The 25,835-nt window shown below is 34.9% G+C and overlaps 1 protein-coding gene across 7 annotated transcripts in view; it reads right to left on the bottom strand.

Moving 5' to 3' along the window:
* LOC149802889 (calcium/calmodulin-dependent protein kinase type II subunit delta-like) overlaps nt 1-25,835 on the bottom strand; it is a 298,291-nt gene that overhangs the window by 100,227 nt on the left and 172,229 nt on the right. For all 7 annotated transcript variants that reach the window (XM_089952362.1, XM_089952367.1, XM_089952361.1 and 4 more), the window contains exons 7-10: nt 17,035-17,137; nt 9,899-9,982; nt 6,305-6,399; nt 2,721-2,843 (exon numbers count right to left, since the gene is read on the bottom strand). In XM_089952362.1, the coding sequence (XP_089808488.1) occupies nt 2,721-2,843; nt 6,305-6,399; nt 9,899-9,982; nt 17,035-17,137 (405 nt within the window). The remainder of the gene's footprint in view (nt 1-2,720; nt 2,844-6,304; nt 6,400-9,898; nt 9,983-17,034; nt 17,138-25,835) is intronic.

The following is a 25,835-nucleotide window of genomic DNA, read 5'->3' as shown; positions in this document are numbered from 1 at the left end:
AGTGGCCTTGACATCTGATCATTTGACTACCAAAATAATAGGCTACTTTCATACTTCAAATGAAAGCAGATGTGTTGAAGCTGTGTGAGCTAGAATTTGAGTTGTTATGTTTTTTCTTTCACAGTAACTTTGAACTTGATCCTTTTTGTCTTCCAAATCAATCAACTTCTTGCTTTCCCCAAATACAAGCCATCCACAAAGTCTAATCAAGATCCATGCTCTAAAGTAAAAAGTTATTTTGCAGAACCAAAATGCATGGAGAGACTGACAGATGGATGGACAACATCATAGCATGACACATTCTGCTGCATAATGAAGAAAATAATTCCTTTTTCAATTTTGAAATTTTGAACATGTCCACTGGAACCAATACCAATAATAAAGAGCCGTTTAGTAGCATTAACAAACTAAAGCCTTTTGCAATTGTGATAGTTGAGTTTTTCAAAGTTCTCTTTTGGTAAAGATAGAAAAATAAGCTAATATTTTCACATACTAAAAATGATGGCAATTGTGGATCTGTACCTTCTTATAAGCAAAGTCAATAAGAGTGTTAGAGGCAAGCACATGTTGACATCTAACATTGAGATGTCACCTAAATTGATAACATGGGCCACCTTTCCTAATTTGAGTTCATCTCAACTAAACCAACCTTCTTTAATTGTTATATTGATTAATACTGAACTGGCAGCAAGATAGAAAGCCCTTTACGGAATGATAAGCCCTATGGCAAAAAAGAAGTGCCTGTTGTTGTCCAGTTTTCAGTTTCCAATATATGTATGCCCCAGGGAGATAACTCTCACCAATTTACGTACTATATGTCATTCCTTTCTTGATAATACTTGTACATCTTTCAACCAATCTATAAGTGAACCACAAATTAATGAAAGAATGATTAACTCTTTTAGCTCGGGGCAAGTGACTTTGGGAGAATTCATATAAAAGTCCAATATATGCTTGTAAGATTGCTCTCCCTTTTATTTGAGTCTTGTATATCTCTGCATGAGGTTACTTGTGTCAGTATTCACACGTTTGAACCTGCTTCTAAATGTAATAAATTCTTTTCAAATGTAACAATTAATAAACTCTGGTCAGTAACTGGGCACCTATGACTAGTATTCAGCCTTAATAACCACTCTAGCTACAGTATTAAAACTGTCAAAAGTTCATGTTGGAATTGCATTCATTTATTTTGTTCAAGCCACATACATTCTCATACATAATTTTAAAATATTTTTCATTCATTTTTCATGGTATAATTTTTGCAATTTGTTAAAGAAATAAAATTTTCCTCAGAACTTAAATGTGTAAATGAGAAATGGATTCTACAGTTTCCATAGAGAAACCATTCATTGTTCATTACATTGTCAAACTGATGGTTTATCTCGATCATGAAATCAATATTGAATCTTTAACTTGATGGTTGTAGTAATTATGAAATCAATATGGAATCTTTAACTTGATGGTCTGTAGTAATCATAAAATCAATATTGAATCTTTAACTTGATGGTCTGTAGTAATCATGAAATCAATATTGAATCTTTAACTTGATGGTCTGTAGTAATCATGAAATCAATATTGAATCTTTAACTTGATGGTCTGTAGTAATCATGAAATCAATATTGAATCTTAACTTGATGGTCTGTAGTAATCATGAAATCAATACTGAATCTTTAACTTGATGGTCTGTAGTAATCATGAAATCAATATTGAATCTTTAACTTGATGGTCTGTAGTAATCATAAAATCAATATTTAATCTTTAACTTGATGGTCTGTGGCAACCATAAAATCCATGAAATTTGGTACAAAATGAATAATAGTTTATTTACATTAGAGCTAAGTGTTCTAATCATGGTTCTGAATAAATGAATTCATTGGTTTAATGAGATTAATGAGATTAGACTGTACCATGACTAATTATGCCTGTTAGTTCAAGTTTTTCAACTCATAATACATGATGGATACAGGACAGGCAATTTGTGCCATAACATAAAATTGAAATGCTTATTGAAAAGGAAAACTCTCCTGATGTCATTTTTATTTGTCCTATTTAATGCTTCAAGGTCTATTTCACTTTTTCTCTCAACCTCTTAGCTCGTCTCAAGTAGTACAAATAAAATGAGTACATACACTTCACTACAAGCTATATAAAATTTGCTGAAAAAGTCACCAGGGGAAATTGTAAAAGTTACTGTGAGTTCATATATTTTCATAGGTATTAATTTTCAGTGTTTTGCAAAAAATTACAATTTCATAGGTAGTTAAATTCATGGATTAGGAAAGGGGTTAAACAATTCAGAAAGCAGAATCATCGTTCATTGGCTCATTTAATTTGTGACAAGCAATCATGAAATCTATGAAAATTGGTACCTTACAAAAAATATTGAATTCACAGTAGATAGTATAGCTTTGTTAATCTGACACAAACCATCTCTACTTGAATCACTTGACTGACCTGACAGAAATCAACTAATTAGATTTGGAATGACCTATTTAATAAACTACTCTATAAGGCAGTCTATAAATAAAATAGCCAAATAAATGGAGATCAGATTAATAAGGCTATACTGTAATTACAACATTCATAAAGTGACATCAATATCAGGGAGAAAAAATAAGTGCCACTATTATTCAAATTGTAAATATGATGTGAAGATCTTAAGGGAAAAAGTATTTTGCCTGCTTAAGTGACAAGCTGTAGTATTCAGCACATGTACTTACACAGATCCAGGGATGTCGGAGTGCCTCAGAGGCTGTAATTCGTTTTGCTGGATTGACTGTCAACATACTGTTGATCAGGTTTTTGGCCTCTGGAGTGACTGTGTCCCATTCCGGTGATGGGTACTAAAATTGATTAAAATTTTATGAGATAAATAGTTCTAGATCCATACATGAAATAAGCACTCAAACTGTTTTCGTCATTTTTTTGGTGAAATATAGAAAGGATTCCCAAGAAATATTATATTTCACCTGAAAACCAGGCTATGAGGTTACGTTCAATAAACCTCCAAAAACTTAACCACACAATCTTACAACATACTCCAAAACTGTCTATGACAATGACACCAGTGTAAAAAACCATTATCATGTTATCTGCTAATGCAAGCCAATCAAAGAAGCAAGTGGGGCTTGATTTTCCTAATATGTGTAGCAAGATTCGCAGTTATTAAAAACAGTCCAAGTTTTACCCATAATGGTATCATAATCTACTTGACAATGCAATCAAAAATATTTGAAAAGAACTGATAACAATAATCGTAAACTAGATATATGTATTCAGTTCTGAAATTAACAGTAAGATCCATGTTCTCTGACACACACTTACCCACAATTTTAAATCCTAAAATTATATGAGAGAAACTTTCAAATGTATAAGCTGCTCAGTGAGAAAGCAAAATGATCTTGATCTTGGGAAACATAGCTCTCCGTGTGTGCATGCATGCGTGTGTGTGTGATTTAGATCAATTTTAAGGTAGCTTTAACAATTTTTCAGTCATATTGCTATGATGTCTGCAGTGTGGCAATTTATAGTGATGTCTAGCACTGGGGCATCATGCCACAGACATGTAGCATAATGTCCCACCCAGTCACATTATCCTGACACCAGGCGACCAGTTCGAACACTAACTACTTAATGCTGAGCGCCAAGCAAAGAAGCTGTTAGTACCATTTTTGTAAGTCTTTCGTATGACTCGGCTGAGGAATCATAGCTTTATTATAATTTATAAATTAAAAGGAAGAGTCGAATTAGGCATGCAACATGAGTCCAAAGGGACTGATACCCTTCTGGTCAAAAAGTATTTTCAAGAATTCAAGATAAAACTATTTCTTTCTTTTAACTGTCAAGTGCTGAGCACCATCTTTAATATTCTTCAGTAATAACAAGATTTTCAAATTATCTGCTGTGGTAAACATATTGGATGTCCGCTTTGCAGTTTCACTGAGGACAAAGTGGACATCATTAGAAGGGTGTTGGTGAAAACCCCGTCATAATGATGATCCATTCTGAGGGAGTAGTAAAAACAAAATTTTTAACATAGTCATTGTGGCAGCCATATTTGATGTAGACTGACATCATTTTCATTTAGAACCAAGTATCAAAAGAAGCCAATTGGTGAAAACCCCATGTTACTATGCCATCCATTTGGCAAGGACTAGAAATAATATTTTCAAGATAAGACTTCATTTAGGAGTAGCAATAACAAGATTTTAAGATGGTTGCTGTGGCAGTTATATTGGACATCAGATCAGCACCATTTTCATTAAAGACCAACTGGTCACTGTATGTCTTTTGGTGAAACCCCAGCATCAATATGACTTTCTGTTCACGTAGTCATGATACAATTTTTACAATGGCTGCCATGGTGGCCATATTGGATTTCAGATTGGCATGATCTTAATTTATGACCAGCTAGAGATATCGTGTAATTTGTGTGTGTGATTTGTCTTTTTAACGTAGCTTTAACAATCATATCACTACGATGTCTGCAGTGTGGCAGTTTATAGTGATGTCTAGTACTGTGGCACCATGCCGCAGACATGTAGCATGATGTCCCACCCAGTTACATTATCCTGACACCAGGATGACCAGCCCAAACACTAACCGAGGCAGCTGTTAGTACCATTTTTGTAAGTCTTTGGTATGAATCAGCTGGGGACTGAACCCACAACCTCCCATATCCAAGGTGGACGCTCTACCCACTAGGCCACCGGAGCAGTAGATATGGTAAGAAGTCATTTAGTGACAACCCAATACTGATAAAACCATCGAATCAGGAGGAGTAGCAATAACAAGATTTTAAGATGACTGTCATGGCAGCCATATCTGACATCAGATAGGTATCATTATATTTAGCACCAACTACAAAAGAAATCCTCAAGTGAAAACCCCATTCTGATATGGTCATTCATTCAGAAGGAGTAACAATAGGAAGATTTTCAAAATGACTACTGTGGCAACCATACTGGATGTCAGATCAGCACCATTTTTATTTAGGACCAACTAGAAATCATAAGTCTTTCAGTGAAAAGTTAATACTGATATGACCATCCATTCAGGCGGAGTAGCCATAATAAGATTTTCAAGATGATTGCTGTGGTGGCACTATTTGATGTCAGACTTACACCATTTTCACAAAGGACCAACTAGACATCACAAAATGTCTTTTAGTGAAACTTGATGTTTATATGACCACCAATTCAGGAGGAGAAGCAGTAACAAGATTTTCATGCTGCCACTCTAGGGCATACTAGATGTCCAAGCAGCCGCATCTTTATTTTGGACCAACTAAACCATTATATGATAAATGTGTATAAATTTACAATGCAATCCTCCTGATAGTTTAGGAAAAGTGGCGACAACATGTGCTAATGGACAGATGAACTTCAGACTGTACATGACAGATGGTCAATGGACAATAGACCCACCCAAAAGTTCTTCTGGTCTATGACCAGTTGAGCTGATAAAAATTAGACTTGTGTCTATTTGCATAGTAATACGGTCTTCAAATCTTCTACTAACATTGACTTCATATGATGGGAATTTATTGGTTCAATTCCATGATGTGCGAGTGTATAAGTAGGAGATTGTCTTAGTAATTCATATGGCAGTCCCAATAATGAAAGGCCTTTATGCCAGGATACATTATTGTCAATGTTGGTGTATGCTTTGCATTGTTTAAAGAAGCTGTTTAAATATTTTTCTTTATATAGCAACAATGGCCATATCTGATGGCAGATTGGCATACTGCGTTTAAATTTTAAATGCCTTTAAACTAGGATGTTTTCTGCCAAATTTGGTGAAAGTCCACTGAGCATTTTTATCCAGATGTTATTAAATATTTTTTCTATTTTTAGTGACAGAAGCCATGTATAATAGCAGATTGACATAATTCTTATTATCCTTGAAAGACCCTCTCATTACAGGATGCATTCTATCAAATTTGTTCATAGTGTGTTAAGTTACTTTTGATCACAACTCAAGAAAGGTTTATGTAAAAATCTTTTTAGTAATCGCAGCCAAAATTGTTCAACCCTGCTGTGCCGATTCCATCCACTGACAGAATGAACCAAAATTCATCAGTACCATCAGACTGTCCCTCAAGGAAATCATATACGTTTACAAATAAAATGTTAACTGGATCTGGCTTTTACTGTAAAACTTTTATCTACTTCATGCACAGCAGTAAAATACAGTAATTCTATAATGGTGCCTCTAAATATGATGTTGCTCTACATTGATACAAGAATAACAAAATAGTATTTGTGACCCTGTGGGTTCACAGAAATAATCCTTAAACCCTTACATCATATGCTCCAGCCTTGATCTGTGCATAAAGCCTGTGCTGGTCCTCATCCCAGAAAGGGGGATAACCCACCAGAAGGATGTATAAAATGACTCCTGAAAATAAACAGAAGAGTCAAATTAAATATTTATTTATAATCTTACAATAACTGTATTTGGACAAAAAACAGTCAACTAGGATTTCAAAGCAGAATCTAGTTCATGTTCAAGTAGTCTGAAATACTGATCCAATTTATTTACCATTCAACTAGTTGTCCTCTACACTCACTGTAGCAAGCTGTATTTCACCTACCTAGTCTCTTGTATGCTGTGATGGTGGTGCAAATAACCGTGTACATGTATCAGGTGCTACAAATGATTAGCTGTATTAACAGAGATCTTTGTCGAAAATGAGTTAAGATGGTGAAAACCATCAATGTATTTTCCACCAATTAAGTCTTACTGATCCCCAAGTAGTAGACTTGATTCTCTCGAAACACTGCCACCAGAAGCTGAAATCAGCAAAACTCTCCATCCTAACATGCATAACACTAAGTACAATTATACATACACACAGAAAGTTTTCATGCTTTCTTAATATATGATACAGACAATATCAGTCTTCCATTTTGAAACATGTGGATCTATTGCAGATATTTCTGTACCAATTAGGTGTGCATAATATAAAATAGTGGATCTATACAGTTAAATCAGGACTGAAATAAAATGTTCAGAAGATATTTGCATTAATTTTCCTTACAGAACTGATCCTATACATGGTTTTAGTCTAACACATTATAACATCATTACTTGATAATTTGTTGCTGAAATGTTATCTTTCTTACCTGTGGTCTTATTAAACCAATTAATAATCCTATTGCCATCTAGAAATATGCCACAATATCTTGGATCAGAACAGAATTTCTCAAGAAGACAATTACATTCAGTACTTATTTAAGTTGGATATATGACTGGCTGAAGTCAAGGTAAGGCTCCAGCCTGATTATCCACTGGTTGAATCTTGTCACAGTTAAAAAAATAATGGTACACAATACTCAAGTCTGATTTTCCAACGTCTGAAGTTCAAAAACTCATACATATGACTCAAGTCTGAATATTCAGTGTCCGACTCTTAACATAGTTTTTAAAAAATGATACATTATATGGCCACCGCTTGTCTATTTTTTTGTACTAACCTGGTATATAAATGCTAAATTTTGTTTCCGTTATGTAAAACAACAATGTAAATGCAGAAAATTCTAAGTATCAAACAAATATGACTGCAACTTGCTTGACATACTATGTTTGGTTAAAATACTTTGAAATACCTTGAAAGTCTTTAGAGTTATGCCGTGGAAATGAGAATGTTTATGGACCGACAGACATGACATAGGTAAATACTGAACCCATGACACCTGAATTATAACTGTGACATTCTACCAACTGAGCTACGGCACTGCCACCAACTCATGATGAAGCCCTCAGTATCATGCTTTGGAAACTTGAAAATAACAGCTGCATGTTGTTTAGGGTTTAACGCCATTTCTCAGCACATGATAGGCTATACATGGCAGCCAGTATAACTGGTAAAGGAAGAAAACATAAAAATCCCTTGGAATAACCACAAACCCATAGGAAACTATTGGCAAACATTCTCACAGTGGCCAAGCCAGAGACCTGAACCCATGTGGACAGAGGTATGATGGCAATGATCAGTAAAGGCAAGCACTTTTGACCACCCAGCTACCTAGAGCCATTGAAAACAACTTAGGAACACAAATACAATTGAGCTAGAAGCCCAAGCCTCTGATATACACCCTTATTCATCTATCATCATTTCTCCATTACAAGATACTGTGGGATGTCACTGGCTAGAGGTGAAAGGAATTACCAGTATTTTTGGGGGGGGTGGTACATATCACAGTATTTTATCATTATTTGGGTACTTTAGTAGTTCTCATTAGTAAGAAAGTTCAGAAATTTCCAAATACTAGTAGGCTCTTTTACAAATTTAATGAGATGAGAAAGATTGCTACTATTGAGATAACTCTCACATACATATAGATTGTGCCACCGTCGCACGCAAACATTACCCAAAATGCCCAGCTCTTACGCCTCCACCATTCTGTTTATTGTGCATATGTATGTACATGTACAAATTTATTGTTACAGTACAATTTTGGAACATTATTAGTGATGGTATCTAATCCGAAGAGACCAAGGAAGGCTATTTCTTTAGAGGTTAAACTTGAAGTAGTGAAGAGGTATGAAGCTGGTCAGAGTACTGCCATGATAAAGCATGATTTGAACCATAGTGAAAGTATATGTAGAATGCAACTTTCACTTTTTAATTACATGTACATATGTTCTACTGATTAAAATTCATAATTTCATGGGTTTATTTTATATTTCTATGTTTTAAGCTTGTTTCCCTATGCTTTTTATGAAAACTTTTTTATTTTCATTTTAATAAACTAGCAGAAGCATCTCCTAATTTGAACATACTGAATTTATACAGAGAAAATGATCCCAATTTACGCAAATCTCAAATTATGCACGCACTTCAAAAACATAACCATCGCGTAAATCGTGACCACAATGTACTGACCATTTAATTTTCAGTGGGGGGGACACTGCGTTTTTCCAATGAGCTGAGATCAGATATGATTTTGGTCTTCCATAAAAAGAGCTGAAATTTTTTTAATGTGGGTTTGGGGGTCCTCCCCTAATGGGGTATTGAGGGGCAGCCATTCCCATTTCCAGACATTTTTTAAACCTTTATCTAAACTTTTCGTGTCATGGTCTCTCTCAACAACTCGGGATGCCATGTTTTGCAAGCATGCTTCTTCTTTCCATTGCCATCAGTTTCCATTACACAAAGATTCATTGGATGAATTTAAACATCTGACCAATCAGAATACTCTTTATGAGATTCGTGTGCTAACAATATAAGGAACAAATAATTTACAAGGGTCATTGCGAAATGGGACCAGGCATACCATTTTTTAAAAACTGGATCAGAGATGATATAAAAAAATGGACTATATCAAGAAAAATATGATTCAAGTCAGGAGAAAAGCAGAATTCTGCTTTAAAACAGAGAAAAATTAAGCCTGTGAGATATTTTATTTTCTACCAAGATATTTTTTTCAAATAATGTAATTGGTACAACATGGTGCTATTTTGCTGAAAATCAAAGAAAGATATATTTTCAGCTGTGTGACAACTTGAAATTAAAATAAAATCTCAGGTCCCCAGCCGTAGAAAATTAAATTACTGGTCCCTACTATAACTGCAGTACACCATGATATGTATTGCAATATGTTCAGAAATACCACGGTAAAGAAATTTTTAGTGGTACCCAGCTTTATCTCTGCAACTGACAATTTAAGTGATCTAGAATGCAGGATGTGGTTAAATCAGTCTCAAAGAACATCTCTACATATGATTCATTCAGCACAACCATATTGGGGAAGACAATGCACCTCCAAAGTAGAAACCTCCCAACACAAAAGGGAGCAAAGAAATAATTTCATAAGTGCTCAGTGCAGGAATTCTGACATCACAGTTCATTTTCAAGTGAAACAGCATTTATTTTAACTACATTAGTACATACCGCATGCCCATATATCTACTGGTTTTGCATAAGGATCCTTTCTTAATACTTCTGGTGAAAGATACCCTGGTGTTCCGGCAAAACCTGAAATATAATACAGTAGACATCTACACCGTAATGTTCCTTTTTACATTTTGATGACACTAGAAATATATAATATGTGACCCAAATGGGACTAAGATAGCTCATCTGGCTAATATATACCTAAAACCCAAACTGCCCATCTGGCTAATATATACCTAAAACCCAAAAGAATGATGGCCAAGCAGTCTAGGTTAGCACAAAGCTTTCTAACATCCGTAAGTTTTATTTTCTGTTGTAATGGCTACCATACCAGACGGCAGAATAGAGCTATTTCTGCAAACCTGAAAGGCCTTATACCAAGATGCTTTAGTGAAATTTAAGCAAGTTCTGTTGAGCAGTTATTTCTAGAAATCCATTGAAAGGATTTTTATTTCCAGTAACCAGTAAAGTGTTGAATTTTGAATAGTATTGAACCTTAAAGTTGAATGCATTGAGTACTAAAATGTTAATCAACCTTTCCTCTTACTACCCCCAGACCCCCACCCCCACCCCCACCCCATGTCAGTGTTAAACTTGAAACCCCAGCATCTACGACTCATTGTGATTTGACCGGGCATAGCAATTCAATTTCATGGCAATCTGTTGCTGCTAGAATTGTTATGCAATTTATCTCTTTAATTTTACAGTTACTAGTTCACTGATAGAACTGATGGAATGAATGCAATCCAAACTTTCATATGTGTAGGATTTCATAGGGTTATATGAAATAATTTCCTTCGTCTGTTAGGACAATACTGATTATCGTGAGTTAACGATAATTGCATATTTATCAATGATTTTGTAATGTTTAAATAATCTTGTTGGTTAGGGATTGCTGTGAGCTAGAAATGTGTGAATTTTATGCAGTAGTTTATGCAGTAGTAATCGAGCATGTGGTAGCATAGGTAAAGAGATACAGTAATGTTAGATACACCGCTCATGTGTTAATTTATGGTCGGTCACTGTGAAGCGAGAGTGATGATCTATCAAATAAGGTCAGAACTTATGCAGTGTTTGGATAGCTAGTTATGCTTTTGAGTAACGTGAGGGAATTTTATGTACGTATAGAAAGTGATCCATATAGAGATTTAGGGGTGATTTTGTCCTTTAAGGAAACAGCTTTTTGGGAGAGATGGGACAGTCCGAAGACGGAAGTTCAGAAAGAGATGTTGAGAATATAAGACAAGGAAGTCCAGAAGGAGATAAAGAGTTCAGAATAGGAAGACTAGAGAGAATAGGAAGACGTGATACATGGTTCCAGAGAGGAAGGTGATGCAATCAGTCATGGGGGGCCCCGAGTGACTGAGTGGTCTAAAGCGCTCTCCGTTACGGATCACTGCCATCTCACCTCTGTCTGCGTGGGTTTGAGTCTAGGATTCGGCTAATGTGGGTATGTGAGAAAGCTTGCCAGTAGCTTCTAGTGGGTCAGTGGTTCTTCCTGGGGTTTTCCCAGGTTCTTCCTCCACCATTATTACTGGCCGTCATGCATAGCCTATCATGTGCTGAAAAATGGCGTTAAACCCCACAACAACAACAACAATCAGTCATGGACATTGCACTCATTTCACCACTCGCTATTATGATGAAAATAAATCCAAATTAGATACTGCTATTAAATTCTTTTGACATAACTTAGGTCAAATTGGAGTTGCCAGTATTCATTGTTATTTATTAAATTTTGCTATTTTTCTTGTCTAAGGGGCTCATATTGTATTATTTCTTCCCAACATTCTTGCTCACTCAGTTCTCTGTTGATGTGTGTGTGATTAGGATTATTAACGTAGCTTTAACAACTTTTCAGTCATATTGCTACGATGTCTGCAATGTGGCAGTTTATAGTGATGTCGAGCACTGTGGCATCATGCCGCAGACATGTAGCATGATGTCCCACCCTGTCACATTATCCTGACACTAGGCCATCCAGTCCTAACACTAACCTCTTAATGCTGAGCACCCAGCGAGGCTGCTGTTAGTACCATTTTTGTAAGTCTTTGATATGACTCGACCGGGGTTCAAACCCACGACCTCCCACTTCCAAGGTGGACACTCTAACCACTAGGCCACAAGAGCAGTTTCTCTGTTGATCTATCTATCCGCTCAACACCAGGCTATAAAATCAAGGGAGGTTATCCCCTAGATAACGCCAGCCAACTCCAATTAACCACCCCTCTTAGTAAGAGGGTGACGTTACATAACATAAGCCATATTGAATAGTGGATCAGCATCATTTCTTCAAAATTAGAAAGCATTCATACCGGATGTTTCCTAATTAATTTGGTCTTCGTACGTTAAGCAACTTTAGATGACAAATTACTATACATTCTGAGTTTCAGTTATACAGCGAAATTTAATGGCAGCTCATCATTATTTCCAGGTTTATAAGACCTTCCTGCCAGAAAGTTTTCACATTTTGTCAAAATATTCTTTGCAGCAGTTTTGAAGAAATTTGATAAAGGTTTTACAACTCTCGTTTGTTTTAAAACCCCAAACTGTATGTTTACATGTAAAATATCATACATTCCAATCTATCCAGATAATAAATCATGAAAGATATTTGTGTTAAACATCATTCTCTGCCTTTGAACCCAAAAAGCAAAAAATGTCTTGTCAATTTGGACCATGTATTTCTTCACTAGAATTAAAACAAAAAACATGTATCAATGAATCCAGTCTTGTTCAGTGACATCCTTGCATGAACATACTGGATATGTGATATTGTTCAGAATGTTTTAATGAAAGAAGCCATTTAAACTTTTGTTTCAACTTTAGACAGCCATACCCTGATGGAGATTGGCAATATTTGCTTTTATTACAGGATGCTCTGTGCTAAGTTAGGCCGAAATTTCTATGGGTTTTTTGGGAAGCATCATTTTAATAAATCTGAAACACCTTTACTGATGCTTTCTGTGATTTTTTGTCACATTCTCTTGAGCAGTTTTTGGTCATTTTCTGATATGCCCACCGTAAAACTAGCGTTTCAGAGGTGTAGCACGTCAAAAGGGACAGACCTTTATTTTCAGGGGCAAATTTTATAAGCAATTCAGTTCTGAAATATTGTCACAGTACAATTGTCCGTCTTCTCATTACTAATAAAATAAATATGATAAGTACCAGTTTCCATGTTTTGAAAAACTTACATCTGCTCAGGTTTACTATGATATGAATATAAAAAGTGGAATAGATGGCTGTTGTAAGTAAACACATTCATTCTAGAATATATGACTGAAACACAAGATTTCTTAAATCTTTCTCACTTTGTTTTCAACATTTCCTACCTTTAAAAAACCCAGTAATTTTTTATAAGTTATTTGATTTTTTTGGCCATAATGCAGTGTTTTTCACATGTTTCTTTGAGACTACATGATGTTGCCACTAACTGTTGCTGCCAGATTTTATTGATAATTCCAACTGGCAAATTTCACAAAAAGCAAACATAATACCCTTCACACACAGCTTAATGAATGACCACTTCTCATTTACTCCCTCTTATATGTCTGGGCTCTTTTCACAACAGCTTTCTTGGTTAGACTTTTACTATCTTTCGATTTCTTATTGGACGATTCCTCATCTGAATGACTTGAGTTTTGTTTATTTGCCATTTATAAGCACTCTATTCTTCTGACATGATCAAATATGCTATGCACTACAGAACAGTAGGGATCAACTCTGAGGATATCCAACTGTCCTTTACCATTAGTCTAGTTCCCTCCAGTGTGACACCCTTCATATAAAGGTGTGCAACACATGGTAGCATGCAAAGCAGGAAACCAGACAATTATATCATCAGTTGCACAAGTTCGGTGTCCTTTACTCACCTTCTTTTCAATGAAGGTTTGAACATTTTTACTTATCACATTAGCTTTATTTAAGATTGTTTTAATATCTGAACATAATGAAAAATAAAATTAGTTCTGAAGTTGAAACAATCATAACTTGTCAGAATATAACAACAACCATATTTGGATTTCTTAACTTGGCACAAATTTTAGGGATACCCACTATCCATTCCACCAGAGAATCTAGATTGATAAATTGGAAATCAGTGTATGTTCAGGCAGTAATCTAGAAATTGGAGATGAATGAAATGAAATGAACTTACATTCAAGTGCACTGACGTTTCTTTTAGTTTGTTTTTATATTGCAGGTCTTGTTTAGCTTAAAAATTTTCATGCTACTTATTCTAGGACATGCAATTGAAACTAGTATTTCTGGAACACAGTGATTATTAAACAGATTTTCTGTAACAAATATGGAGGAACCAGGATGGTAGGCATGCCTGCATTTTAAGTTTTCCCATCTTTAGTAATGACAGCCATATCCAATTGCAAATCAGTGCAATTTGAAACAATCTGAGATGGCTTCATGTCAGGATGATTTCATTCAAATATGGTCAAATTCTTAAGAGTGCTTATTGAGAAGCTGTTTTTTCTTTTTTAGTAACAGAAGCCATACTGTAACAATGTTCATACCATGATGCTGTAAATTTCTCAAATTCTGTTGAACAATTCTTGAAAAGAATTCATTTAAGTTTTTCCTAACTTTAGTAATGGAAGCCACATTTTATGGCAGAAAATGATCATTTGAACAAATGTGAAAGAGTTTCGTGCTTGGAATACTTTCTTTCAAATTTGGTCAATTTTTTGTTATTGGTTCCTGTGAAGAAGTCTTTTAAAGGTTATTTCTATTTTCAGTAATGGTGGCTAATTTAAAAGTGCTAAATCCTAGGATACTTTCTATCAAATTTAAAAAGATGTCATTTGAAGTTGGGTTTTTTTCTTCTGTTTCTTGTAAGAAAGCCATACTGATTGGCAGATTGGCATCATTTTCACAGATGTGAAAAAGCTTCATGCCAGGATGCAATCTGTCAAAAAGTAAATGTAAATAGCAACTCTCAAATGAGATTGCATGATGGAGTGGACCATAACACATGCACATTTGGTCTTGTGACTAGAAGTGCCATAAATCTAATTTTGTAAAAAAATGCATCTATTATAGCAGATCGTTTATAATTAAAGTGACACGTTTCTAATTATTTTTTAAATATTGAAGCAATTATACTTAACATCACACAACTGCCTCTGCCCAGAATTATATGCATGTGGAAACCAACAGTGTGGTAAATATATTTGTTACCTTATTCATTGTTTGATCAACACCAGGAAAAGGTCAAATACCACAAATAATCATTAGACTAACATTTCATTGCATACCCATTTACATGCATGATCTGGCATTCAATAAGTGTGTTCAATCCACAGTTCTGTAGCATACACCCGAAATGAAACTATTTTAAGTTCTCTTACTTCTAGTCAATTTCATTAGATGAACCGAATTAAACTTGCATAAATCACAATATTTTTCAATATTTCTAAAAATCATTCACTGCATAGTTAAAAATATTTAAAAGTGTAAATGAAGAGAGAGGGGTATGAAATGAAAACCATGTTTTGTTCCAAATCAGAGGAAGGAATTTGTTTGCATGAATAGCCTTGTGCCTTTGACATATTGCTAAGCTATATCAAACCCATTATTTTACCAGCTTGGGTAAAAATATGTATTTAGTTTTCTGTATGTATTATTGCTGCTTTGATAAAGCATGAAGAATAATTTGTCTCTCTCTGACTGATGACTATATAACTGTCAACTTCTATTCATGAATCAACACATCTTAATTATGTATTTAATATTAATTTTGTGGTGCTTGATGCCATTTTTCAGCTCCTGATAGGCTACATATGGTAGCCAGCATAAATGGTGGAGGAAGAACCCAAGACGATCCCAGGCAGAATCACCGACCCACAGAAAGCTAGTAACAAGCTGTCTCACACACCCATGTTGGTTGCGTCAAGACTCAAACTCACATGGACAAAGGTAAGATGTGAGAGTGACCTGTAAAGGTGAGTACCTTAAGACTACTCTGCCACCTATGACAAGCTCAATCTACATTTAAATAGTTCATCATAGATGTGTATTCATAAAATAAATCTACAATGGCTGTCCAGGTCACTCTAAAGAGAGGCAACTCCTTGATCAGAAGCCCACTTACCAAAAACCAAAAATACAGGCTTCTACCTTTTTGTCCCCCACCCCTCATGAAAGGCAATTCGTCCTATAAAGTCAACTTTTCAAAGCAGAAGGGCTAGCCTCACATGAGACCACTGTGAGTCACTAGAAAATTACCTTCAAGAATTCACAAGTTAAAATAATGACAAGAAGGACATTCCCCGCATAGCAGGCTTATGATCAATGCATTGTTGTACAACAGGTGACCCTGGCCCCAAAGTAAAAATGGGCAACTGAGCAAGTCACAGAATGAATTGTCTTAACTTCATAATTATTAATCCAATTTATGAACAAATTATATCAATGGATTTAGGCAATATAAGAAAATGACACATTTTTGTAAACCAAATTCTTAATGCAAAATTTCTCTTCTTATGACTTTGACCAGAAGATGAAAGAAGAGTTTCCGTCACAGAATGAAAAGTTTTAACTTCCTAATGATATACATCATGTATGAAGAAGCTCAGACAAAGAGTTAGGAAATAAAAGCAAATGAAAAGAATAGAAAAGTCTTAATGCAAATTTTCTATCACCATTAGCTTGACTTAAAGTCAAAGGAGTAAGCTTGTAGGTCACCTAATGAATTGTCTTAGCTGTATAAGGATTCATCTGAAGTATGAAGCAAATCCACCATGGGGTATTGGAAATATAAAACAAATGAAGAAGAAAAAAAAAAGCCCAAGATTTTAATGCAAATTTTCTTAATGTGACCTTGACTTCACATGGATGATTGAACAGGCCAGAGAATGAACTGTCTGTCTCAGCTTCACAACGATTCATGCCACGAATGATGAGAATCTGTCACGGAGTTTATAAATATTAGCTACCTTAACAAACTGTTCATGACAATGCCACCACTGCTATAGCAGACTCCATTCTAACAGTGACTTTGTCTAACTTCCCATTAGTGTGTGGCTCAACAAAAGATTACAACAAAACAACTTTTTTTGTTAATGGTCCTTGATACTAAATTAAAGATACTACAGCATTTCTTCTTACAGCATACTTACCAAACCATGCCTGTTGATCACCTTGAACTTCAATTGCCAAACCAAAATCGGCCAATTTTACTGCTGCTCCTTTCGCTTTGCTAGCTAATAACAAATTTTCTGGCTGAAATGGAATACAAAAATATATCATAATTATTCAATGAGGAAATATTTATTTTGAATAGCCAATCACCACAAATGAATTACATATTTTCCAATTTTAAAGGTCTATTAAATGAATCACCAGTTTATGGCCACACATTTTGACATGTGCTAACTGACTTTATAGTTAGGTGGATCTGATATGCTTTATGGAGACTGGTAATAAACTGATGTAAACCAATTATTTTTTATATGTGCAAACTCAGATGATGTACAATAACCAAGCATTCCTTAAATTCCGATAATAATTTTACATATTTTGATATTTTTGCAGAACAGAAATCGATTCATTTTTAACATTTTTTAACAAAGCCATTCCTGTGATACTTTTTTTCACATGCATACAATTCATTATTTGTAAATATTACAAGTATAAAATGTTCTGCATCATAATATTTCTTGATCAAATCTTTGTTCCTCAACAGAAATTGCCAATGAACACAAAACTGCAATTGATATTAAAACTGCAATTGATATTAAAGTGATAAAGTCTCTCTTGAGCTTCTTGTTACATACACAGCAATACTATGAGGAAACAATATGTTTGAAACAATATGAAACAATACTGATTAATATTAAGCTCTTATTACTGTTAACTGGACAAATATTGATAATAGAAAGACTCACTCTTAAACAGCTTTCAAACCTTGTCCCGTACATCTGCCAGATTTCTTACCACCTCCCCAAGAATGATAAAATGGTACACTTTTTTGGTGGCCTTTGTTTTCAGAAACAAAAATGTCTGCTTGATACATAAATATAAACACCACCTATAGCTTCATTGTTTACTTATATTTTGATCTTTAAAAAATCTTGTCCTTGAGAGTACAAATCAAAGCAGAAATAAGGTTTACTCCAAGTAATAAAGGAATATGACTGACTGCAGAGTTGCCTTTTTGTTAATTCAGTCTTTCTGAGGTCAGGTACATGCATAAATAGTACCTGTAATCAGCACCTTCATGGCAGACATATATAGCGACATATGCAGTAACCATGGAGGGGGCTTCGAGTGGCCAAGTGGTGTAAAGAGCTCTTCATTACGGATCACTGCCATCTCACCTCTGTCTGCGGCGGTTCGAGTCTAAGATTCAGCCAATGTGGGTATGTGAGAAAGCTTGCCAGTAGCTTTTCGTGGGTCGGTGGTTCTTTCCAGGGTTTTCCTGGGTTCTTCCTCCACCATTAATACTGGCCGCCATGTATAGCCTATCATGTACTGAAAAATGGTGTTAAACCCCACAAGTAACCATGGAGGTAAACGTGTAACATTTTTCCAATGGAAAGGTCTGTAATGTGTGGCTTGAAATACTGCAAACATATCCATGTGCCTGAATAAACCATAGATCCAACAATCAACATTCTTTTTAAAATGACTTGTTAACTCTGACAGTGGCTTTATCTTTTCTATCATCTTCAGCCCTACATACTTGAGTTTAAAACACACTTCCAGGAAATATGATTATGACCATAATGTCCGTGGTGAAATGATCACAAAAATAAATGCAGGGCGAAGTAAATCCCATATATAAGTGCAATTCTTGGACTCGTGAAAATAAGTAACAGATTAAACATAACAATATTAATTAAATGACTAATTAATAAAATTATAACACCCATGAATGTCAAACTATAAAACTCTGACTGGTAACTTAAAAAGATATACTATTATACCTATCAAAATGTTTGCTTATTCACAGTATTTTTGGGGTATTGCAAGAAATGTTTACTGTACAAGGAAATAAATAATTTAGTCATTTTCTTCATTAACTAAATGATTTTACTCTAGTGGTTTGCAAGTCAATGATGACATATGACTAAATTTGACAAATGGGAAAGTAACCATAATGGCTCAGTGGTTTGCATGCCAGATTTGTGACCAAAAGAGGGTGGGGGTGGAATTTGACCATCAGATCAGCCTTAGTCAACTGCCAGCCATGTGTCCATGGACAAATAACTTTAATCTAATTGCCATGGCACTAAACATACTTGTGTTGCTGTACTGTAAACATATGTGATTCTACATAATATTGTTTTAAATGCCCTCTAGTCCTCATACTGTTGTATAATTGAAATCTACTGCTTTTGAAAATTAACATCAAAATTTATTATTTTTTAAACACTGGGGGAAAAAAAACACTGCATCTCTAAGTGTTCTATCAACATATTACAGTAACCAGCCAGAACCAGTCTACTGGGGACCACAAATTTTCCACAATATGACTGGTAAAATGATGCAGAGTAATCAGGTTTGAATTGTTAAAGAACAGCAGACATATATACACACAAAACTTTTAACTGATTACCTTATTCTTGAAATTTGGGGAACTTAAGGCCAAATTTGTGTTTTTTTATATATATTAGAAGTAATAAAAGGTGGCCATGATGTCTTTTGAGCCTTGATGAAAATCTGTTAACTTTTGGGTGGAGGGAAGAGTAATATGAGATTGACCATAATAAAATGATTTCGGAATGCAGGCTAAAGTATTTTTATTGGGGAGGATCTTGTTTAATTGTTACTGTATTACTCAAGATGTAGGAATAACATTTAAAAGGACGACTCTTGCACACTTTGCTCTATTCATGGCAAAATGTGCTTTCTCTGATGCTGAGAAAACACTGGCTATGAAATATTACATAATAAATTTTAAAGCTGGGATAAATTATTCATAAAAGCATAAATTCACTAAATATTTTTTCATTGTTTATTTAAAGTCTAAATATTTTCTTGTTTTCCTTTTTTTCATTTCAGTGGTTAAATCTGACAACAGCTTTTAGGATCTTAGCCATGACAAGAAAGACGCACTTGAAAATGAGATTCAGGAATACATCTGAAATCCATGTCAGGGGCTAACATAACATAAAGGACTATTGGAGAGCTGTCAGCAACCTTACAAACTCTGAGACAGGAAAACTGAAGCAGAACTTTATTGCATGCTGAGCATAGTTGTCCTGACATTACAACATTCTAATACTGATACAGAGTTCTCCATTCATTCATCGCAAAATACAGTGATTCTAGGGTTTATCTGGGCCAGAAAACTATGTACTTCTGGAAAGCTTGTTAAGTGTGAAGCTTAATAATCATCTTGAATGTCATCAATGGAGACCAGAAAGTGATCTTGTGAAGAAAACTAAAATTGCTAATTTGGAAGTTATTTTTAAAAAAACTTTGCAGTGAATAATATGATCAACAAATTCTTCCTTTTTCATTAATTGACAATATACTGACTGATGTTTCTTATTACTGAGACACTGCTATCAAAATTTTAATGTTAAAAAATTTATGTTTATTAGACGTGAAGAGAATACATATTATGGCACAAAATGAACCCCTAATCCAAGCATTTGTGAAGGAATGAGGGGAATTATTGAAGTAAAGCTGGAGAGTCATTACGTGTATATAGCATGCTACTCTACCATTGGTGGGAACAGGTGCTCTTCAAAGAAAAGGAAACTTTTTTATCAGTCAGATGATGTGTCCTATATAAACAAGCCACCCGCATGAGGTATCTCATATTTTAATGTTAAGTGTTTTGTTGTCTATGTAAGACAGGAAGGGAGGTGAAAAAAAAACACTGTAGTAAAACCTCAACTGGCAACAAAGAATGGGTGGGTGGGGGTATACATGCTCAGCCTCTCGCTTTACTCCAATAATGCCCCTCATCCTTCACAAATGCTTGGATTAGGGGTTCATTATTTTCCGTAAAGCCTTCGGCCTCACATGTATAAATAGCATCTTTAAAGATTGACAACAAAACATCTGCTAAAAAAATCAATAGGAAAAGGAAACACAGGTTAACCTGTAAATCATAATCAAACAAATTTATATGCTATTAATAACTGCTTCAGCAAAACCCTTACTATTAGTCTGAATATCCCTTAGACGTGAAAAGTCTTTACTGATGTCCAGTCTGCTGTTTTCAAAATATTGTGCAAGGAACAGCCTTGTCTGAAAGCAGCTGATGCTGCAGCAGTTCTGTATGAGTTTTGAATTTAGACGAATAAATTCCTGATTGTTCTAAAACCATTTTTAACCATCTTGCAATAGTACTAGATATCACGGCTCTATAGGAACAATAAGATATCAGAACTTGAGTAGATTTCCAAAGATTTTTAGTCCTGTCAAGATAATGCAACAAAGTATGCATAGCACAAAGCTTCTCATCCTTATAATGTTGTAGTTCCAACTGGAAATTCTAACCTTGTCTTGAAGTTTACAACAAATCTGAAACATTGAATATTATTTTATCTGCCATACAAGTCATGTTATGTAAATTCAAAGATTTTAGAGTTTGTGCTTTTTGAGTTTAGTTAAAGAAATGAGAGCAACCAGTTTCATTGTTAATAACCGTAAAGATATAGTTTCCAAAGAAAAAAGGGTACACAGTATTTTGAGACTAGGTTTACATCCCAAGTGTCAACATATCTTGGTTTTGGTGGACTTTTGTTAAACAGTCCTTTCACGTATCTATTAATCAGCAAAGGGTTGAGACACCATGTATTATCAAACATTCTCAAAGTAGTAAGCAACATTGCCTTTAGAGTATTCACGATACTATAAGACTTACCTTCAGTTACCAAAAAATCTAAGTATGAGATAACTGTTACCTCAGAGACACAAAAGGGATTAATTTTCCTGATCTTAACCCAAAAGTTAAATTTTTTCCATGCCAAATTATATTTTCTAGTTGTTCCTGATCTCCATGAATTATTAATGCTGTCCAAAGCTGTTGGTGGAAGTCCTTGGTTTTTTAACAATCTCCTGATATAGTCACTGTGATTAAAGATAGGGTATTCCCTAGAGGATGGGTTTGACCATTGTGTGGAAGTCAGTATATTTTTGTGCCTTAGAATTCTAATTGGAAATAGAAATTAAACATGACAAGAGTAAGGGAAACCAGGATTGTGATATCTAATGTGGAATAATTAAGAGTGCTTTACTAACATTATCAACAATAATTTTATTCAATATTTTCCTAACAAGATAAAAAAAGGGGGAAATGTATGGGATTAAATCATGCCAGGAGAAAAAAAAGGCATCAATTTAAAAAAATACCTGGTTCTGGAAACCAGAAGGTGAACTTCTTTAACTGACAGTTTAATCTAGATGCAAAAAGATCTCTGTCTGGGACAAAAGTCTATGCACACAATCTTTAAAATTTTATTTCTTTAGCATCCATTCGGTGGAGTCAGAAAGATTACTTGACAGATAATCTGCCTTTATTTTATGTTTGCCACCAATATGGACTGCAGATATGAATATTTCCCTTTCCGAATACCATTCCCAAATCTGTCTGGCTAGCTAATCCAATTTAATCGATGCCATTCCACCCATATTATTAATATACAAGATAGCACATGTTGTCAGACTGAATCTCATTTCTGTGACCTGAATGAAAAGCATGTATGGCATAAGAAATTGCTAACAACTCCAGATAACTAATGGAAAAAATGGTCTACCAGAGATTGATTTGTTTGAATCAAGTACATAAGCTTCCCACCCTGAGAGTGATGCAAAAGTTTGAATAGTAAAAGCAATCTTGTCTTGTCTGATAGATTTCCCATTCCTGTCTGCAACATTTAGATACCACCATTGAAGTTAGTGGACACTCTGTGGAGATAACTGTACTGTACTATCAAAATTTTTGTTTTCACTAAGGCCTTTTATTTTATCATGTTTCAAATACCTGTAGTGCATTGGGGCTTCCAGGATTGCATAAAAGGTATTAATAAGCATATCAATAAATGATGCCAACTCTTGTACTCTAACATACTTTCTATCAATGAGCTTCTTCGCAAAGACATGGATCATTTCAACTTTCTCCTCAGTAAGAAAAACCTTCAACTGTACAGAGTCTAACACAAAACCAAAAAAAGGTAATTCGCTGAGATGGAATAAGCATTGATTTTTTGAGAATGACAGTGAAACCAAGAGATTTTTATGTCTCATAGTCCATGTGGTTTGCAAGCAAATGTGACCATCACCATCTAAATTCAATGAGTCATCAATATAATAGGAACACCTAATGCACTGCTGCCTAAACCAAGCATAAATGAGTTTTAGGATCTTAATGAAAACTCCTGAAGCAGAGGAAAGCCGAAAAGGTAAACATACAAACTGAAAAAGTTGACCGTTCCAAGTAAACTTTAGAAACATCTGATAATCTATATGTATTGGAATACTAAAATAAGCATCCTTTAGATCAAAAGAAATAAAAAAATCAATTTTCTGGATAGGATCTAAAACAATATGAAACGTTTCTTGCTTAAAATGTTCATAATGAACAAATTTATTCAACTGTTTCAGGTTAATAACTGGCTGAAATTTTCCATTAGGTTTGGGAACAATAAAAATGTTCGAAAGAAATTACTCTCCCATGTGGATGGAACTTCAGCTCCTACGTGTAGAAGTTTAGTGATTTCCTTGGATATTATGGTTCCCTGCTCATTCAAAACATGAATTTCTTTTGGAAAAAAGGACTGGAAAGGAATGGAACCGAACTCTATTTTGTACCCCGAAACTGTTTGCAAAATAGATCACAAGTAATATTATTCCATACAGCAATACAGTGTTTAAGTTTTCCCACAGAACTTATCTCTATAGATTGTGGGCTCGTTTGGGGGACTAGTATATGCAGGTCTCCTTCCTCTCTTGGAATTCGGTATTGATAACTGTACGTATTTTGAGCACTCAAGCATCACAGCCTTATTGAAACCTCTGTGAATGTGGGCAAAATTTTCTTTCGCAAGTGCAAACCCAGTGTCACATCTTTTAACTTCCTTGGCCACATCGTCCCCAAAAAGTATGGACGTTATGGGGGTATGAATATTACAAAGATCTGAATATTTCCTTTTCAAATATGGTCAAATCATATACCTCCTTCTGAGGGAGACAAGATATTGTACCTGACCTATAAGGGTAATAGCATCTGAAATTTGGATCTTTGCTTTTTCATTATTGGCAATCTGAGACTTTAGTAATTCTGCTTATTGGACAAATGACATAATGCCTGCAGCAACAAGATTTTGTATATCCCTAAAGGCTTTGTCATAAGAGTGAACTCTAAGGTCATTCCGAATTCTTGATTGACAAGTGGGGGACCCAGCTTCAGGTGACACATCATGTAAATGATATATATAAAAAAAATCCTTTTCTTTGAAGAGTACCTGTTCCCACCAATGACACAGTAACATGCTATGTATACATGTGAGGCCGAAGGCTTAACAGAAAATAATGCATTTATTTTGTTTTCAATCCCCCTATAGAACATAAAATTTGAAACAATTAACAAAAAACCTACTGTATTAGAATCCAAAATACTGATCAAAACTTGTAAATATACTGGTTTGAAATCCTGGTTTTGTCACATGTATCATGTGTAAAACACCAAACCATACAAATGGGAAATAAGACTGCCTGTAGATGCTCAAGCAGTTTTACTGTAGCTGAATTCCCTTTAATAAAAAGCATCAAGTCTCATGTAAATGAACATAAATTTCCTTAATCAAATATATATATCTGCAGTATTATTATACTCTGTTCTTGACCTGACTTCCAACATTCTTATTCCAGTCCCTGGCAAAGGTTATGCAACCAAAGGCATTTAACTTCCAATGGCATGGATGAACCAATATTTGGTCATTACAGCCAATATAAAGTCCAGACCTGTTGCAATTTATGAAATACAAATTGCCTCCCAAATGATAAGAAAACTAACAAATTGAAGTGGGGTTTTTTTCCCCTAAGGCACCAAGTTATTATAAAGGCTTCATTATTATAAAGGCTTTCCAATTGCCCAACAATATCTGCACAAGTCACTTGACTGAAAGATATATGATCAAGCTATGGTAAACGTATCTGGACACAATAACAAACAACACACATCATATCCAGACATAATAACCAACAGCACACAACAAATCATCCAGACATAATAGCCAACAGCACACAACAATCTCAACCAATATGGACCCAAATAAAAGTTATTTACAACTTCAAACTAGATAAACCATAATGTACCATTGCACCATGCATCACCTGCAGCTATTATGGTATATCCTACACTATTCCCATAAAGCTGTTGGTTGAACATAGAGAATACACCCAGACCAGCACATGTAGTACATCTAGATCTATCATGCTGCTGATGGGCACAAATCACATATGAACAAATACAGAATCATGAAATTATAATTACATGATGTATTGCTTTTGAATCAATACTGGCTGTATACCAAAGCTGAAATACTCAGTTACCGTTTATACTCGGATATAAATTATATAAATCTGCACACAACATAAATCATGATCTGCCATAGCTTAATGCACCTGCAGATCAGGGTCTATACTGTTTGTTCTTCTGATTACTCCAAACAAGATGCAAAACTCAGATCTGTCAGCACATTAAGCAACACCAGATCGGGATCTGTGCATTTTGCAGCTGGTCTTGCCTTAAATGTGAGCATACATGGTATCTGGATTTGCCATGTAGTTCTGATGTACCAGTGAGCAAATGAAGCACTGATTGGATCAGGATAAATTAGCAGCAAGGTATCTATTAAATAAGATACCACTCTTGATGCCCCTTATTGATCCCTACCTAGCATTGCCAATATGACCTCTATAAACAAACTCACTGCAAAATAAAGTTGGCAAAATCAAG

The sequence above is a fragment of the Sinohyriopsis cumingii genome, chromosome 3, assembly GCF_028554795.1.
Source record: "Sinohyriopsis cumingii isolate HCF-2022 chromosome 3, ASM2855479v2, whole genome shotgun sequence".
Lineage (NCBI taxonomy): Eukaryota > Metazoa > Mollusca > Bivalvia > Unionida > Unionidae > Sinohyriopsis > Sinohyriopsis cumingii.
The sequence above is the reverse complement of the archived record's forward strand: the minus strand, read 5'-3'. Positions and strand labels throughout refer to the sequence as shown.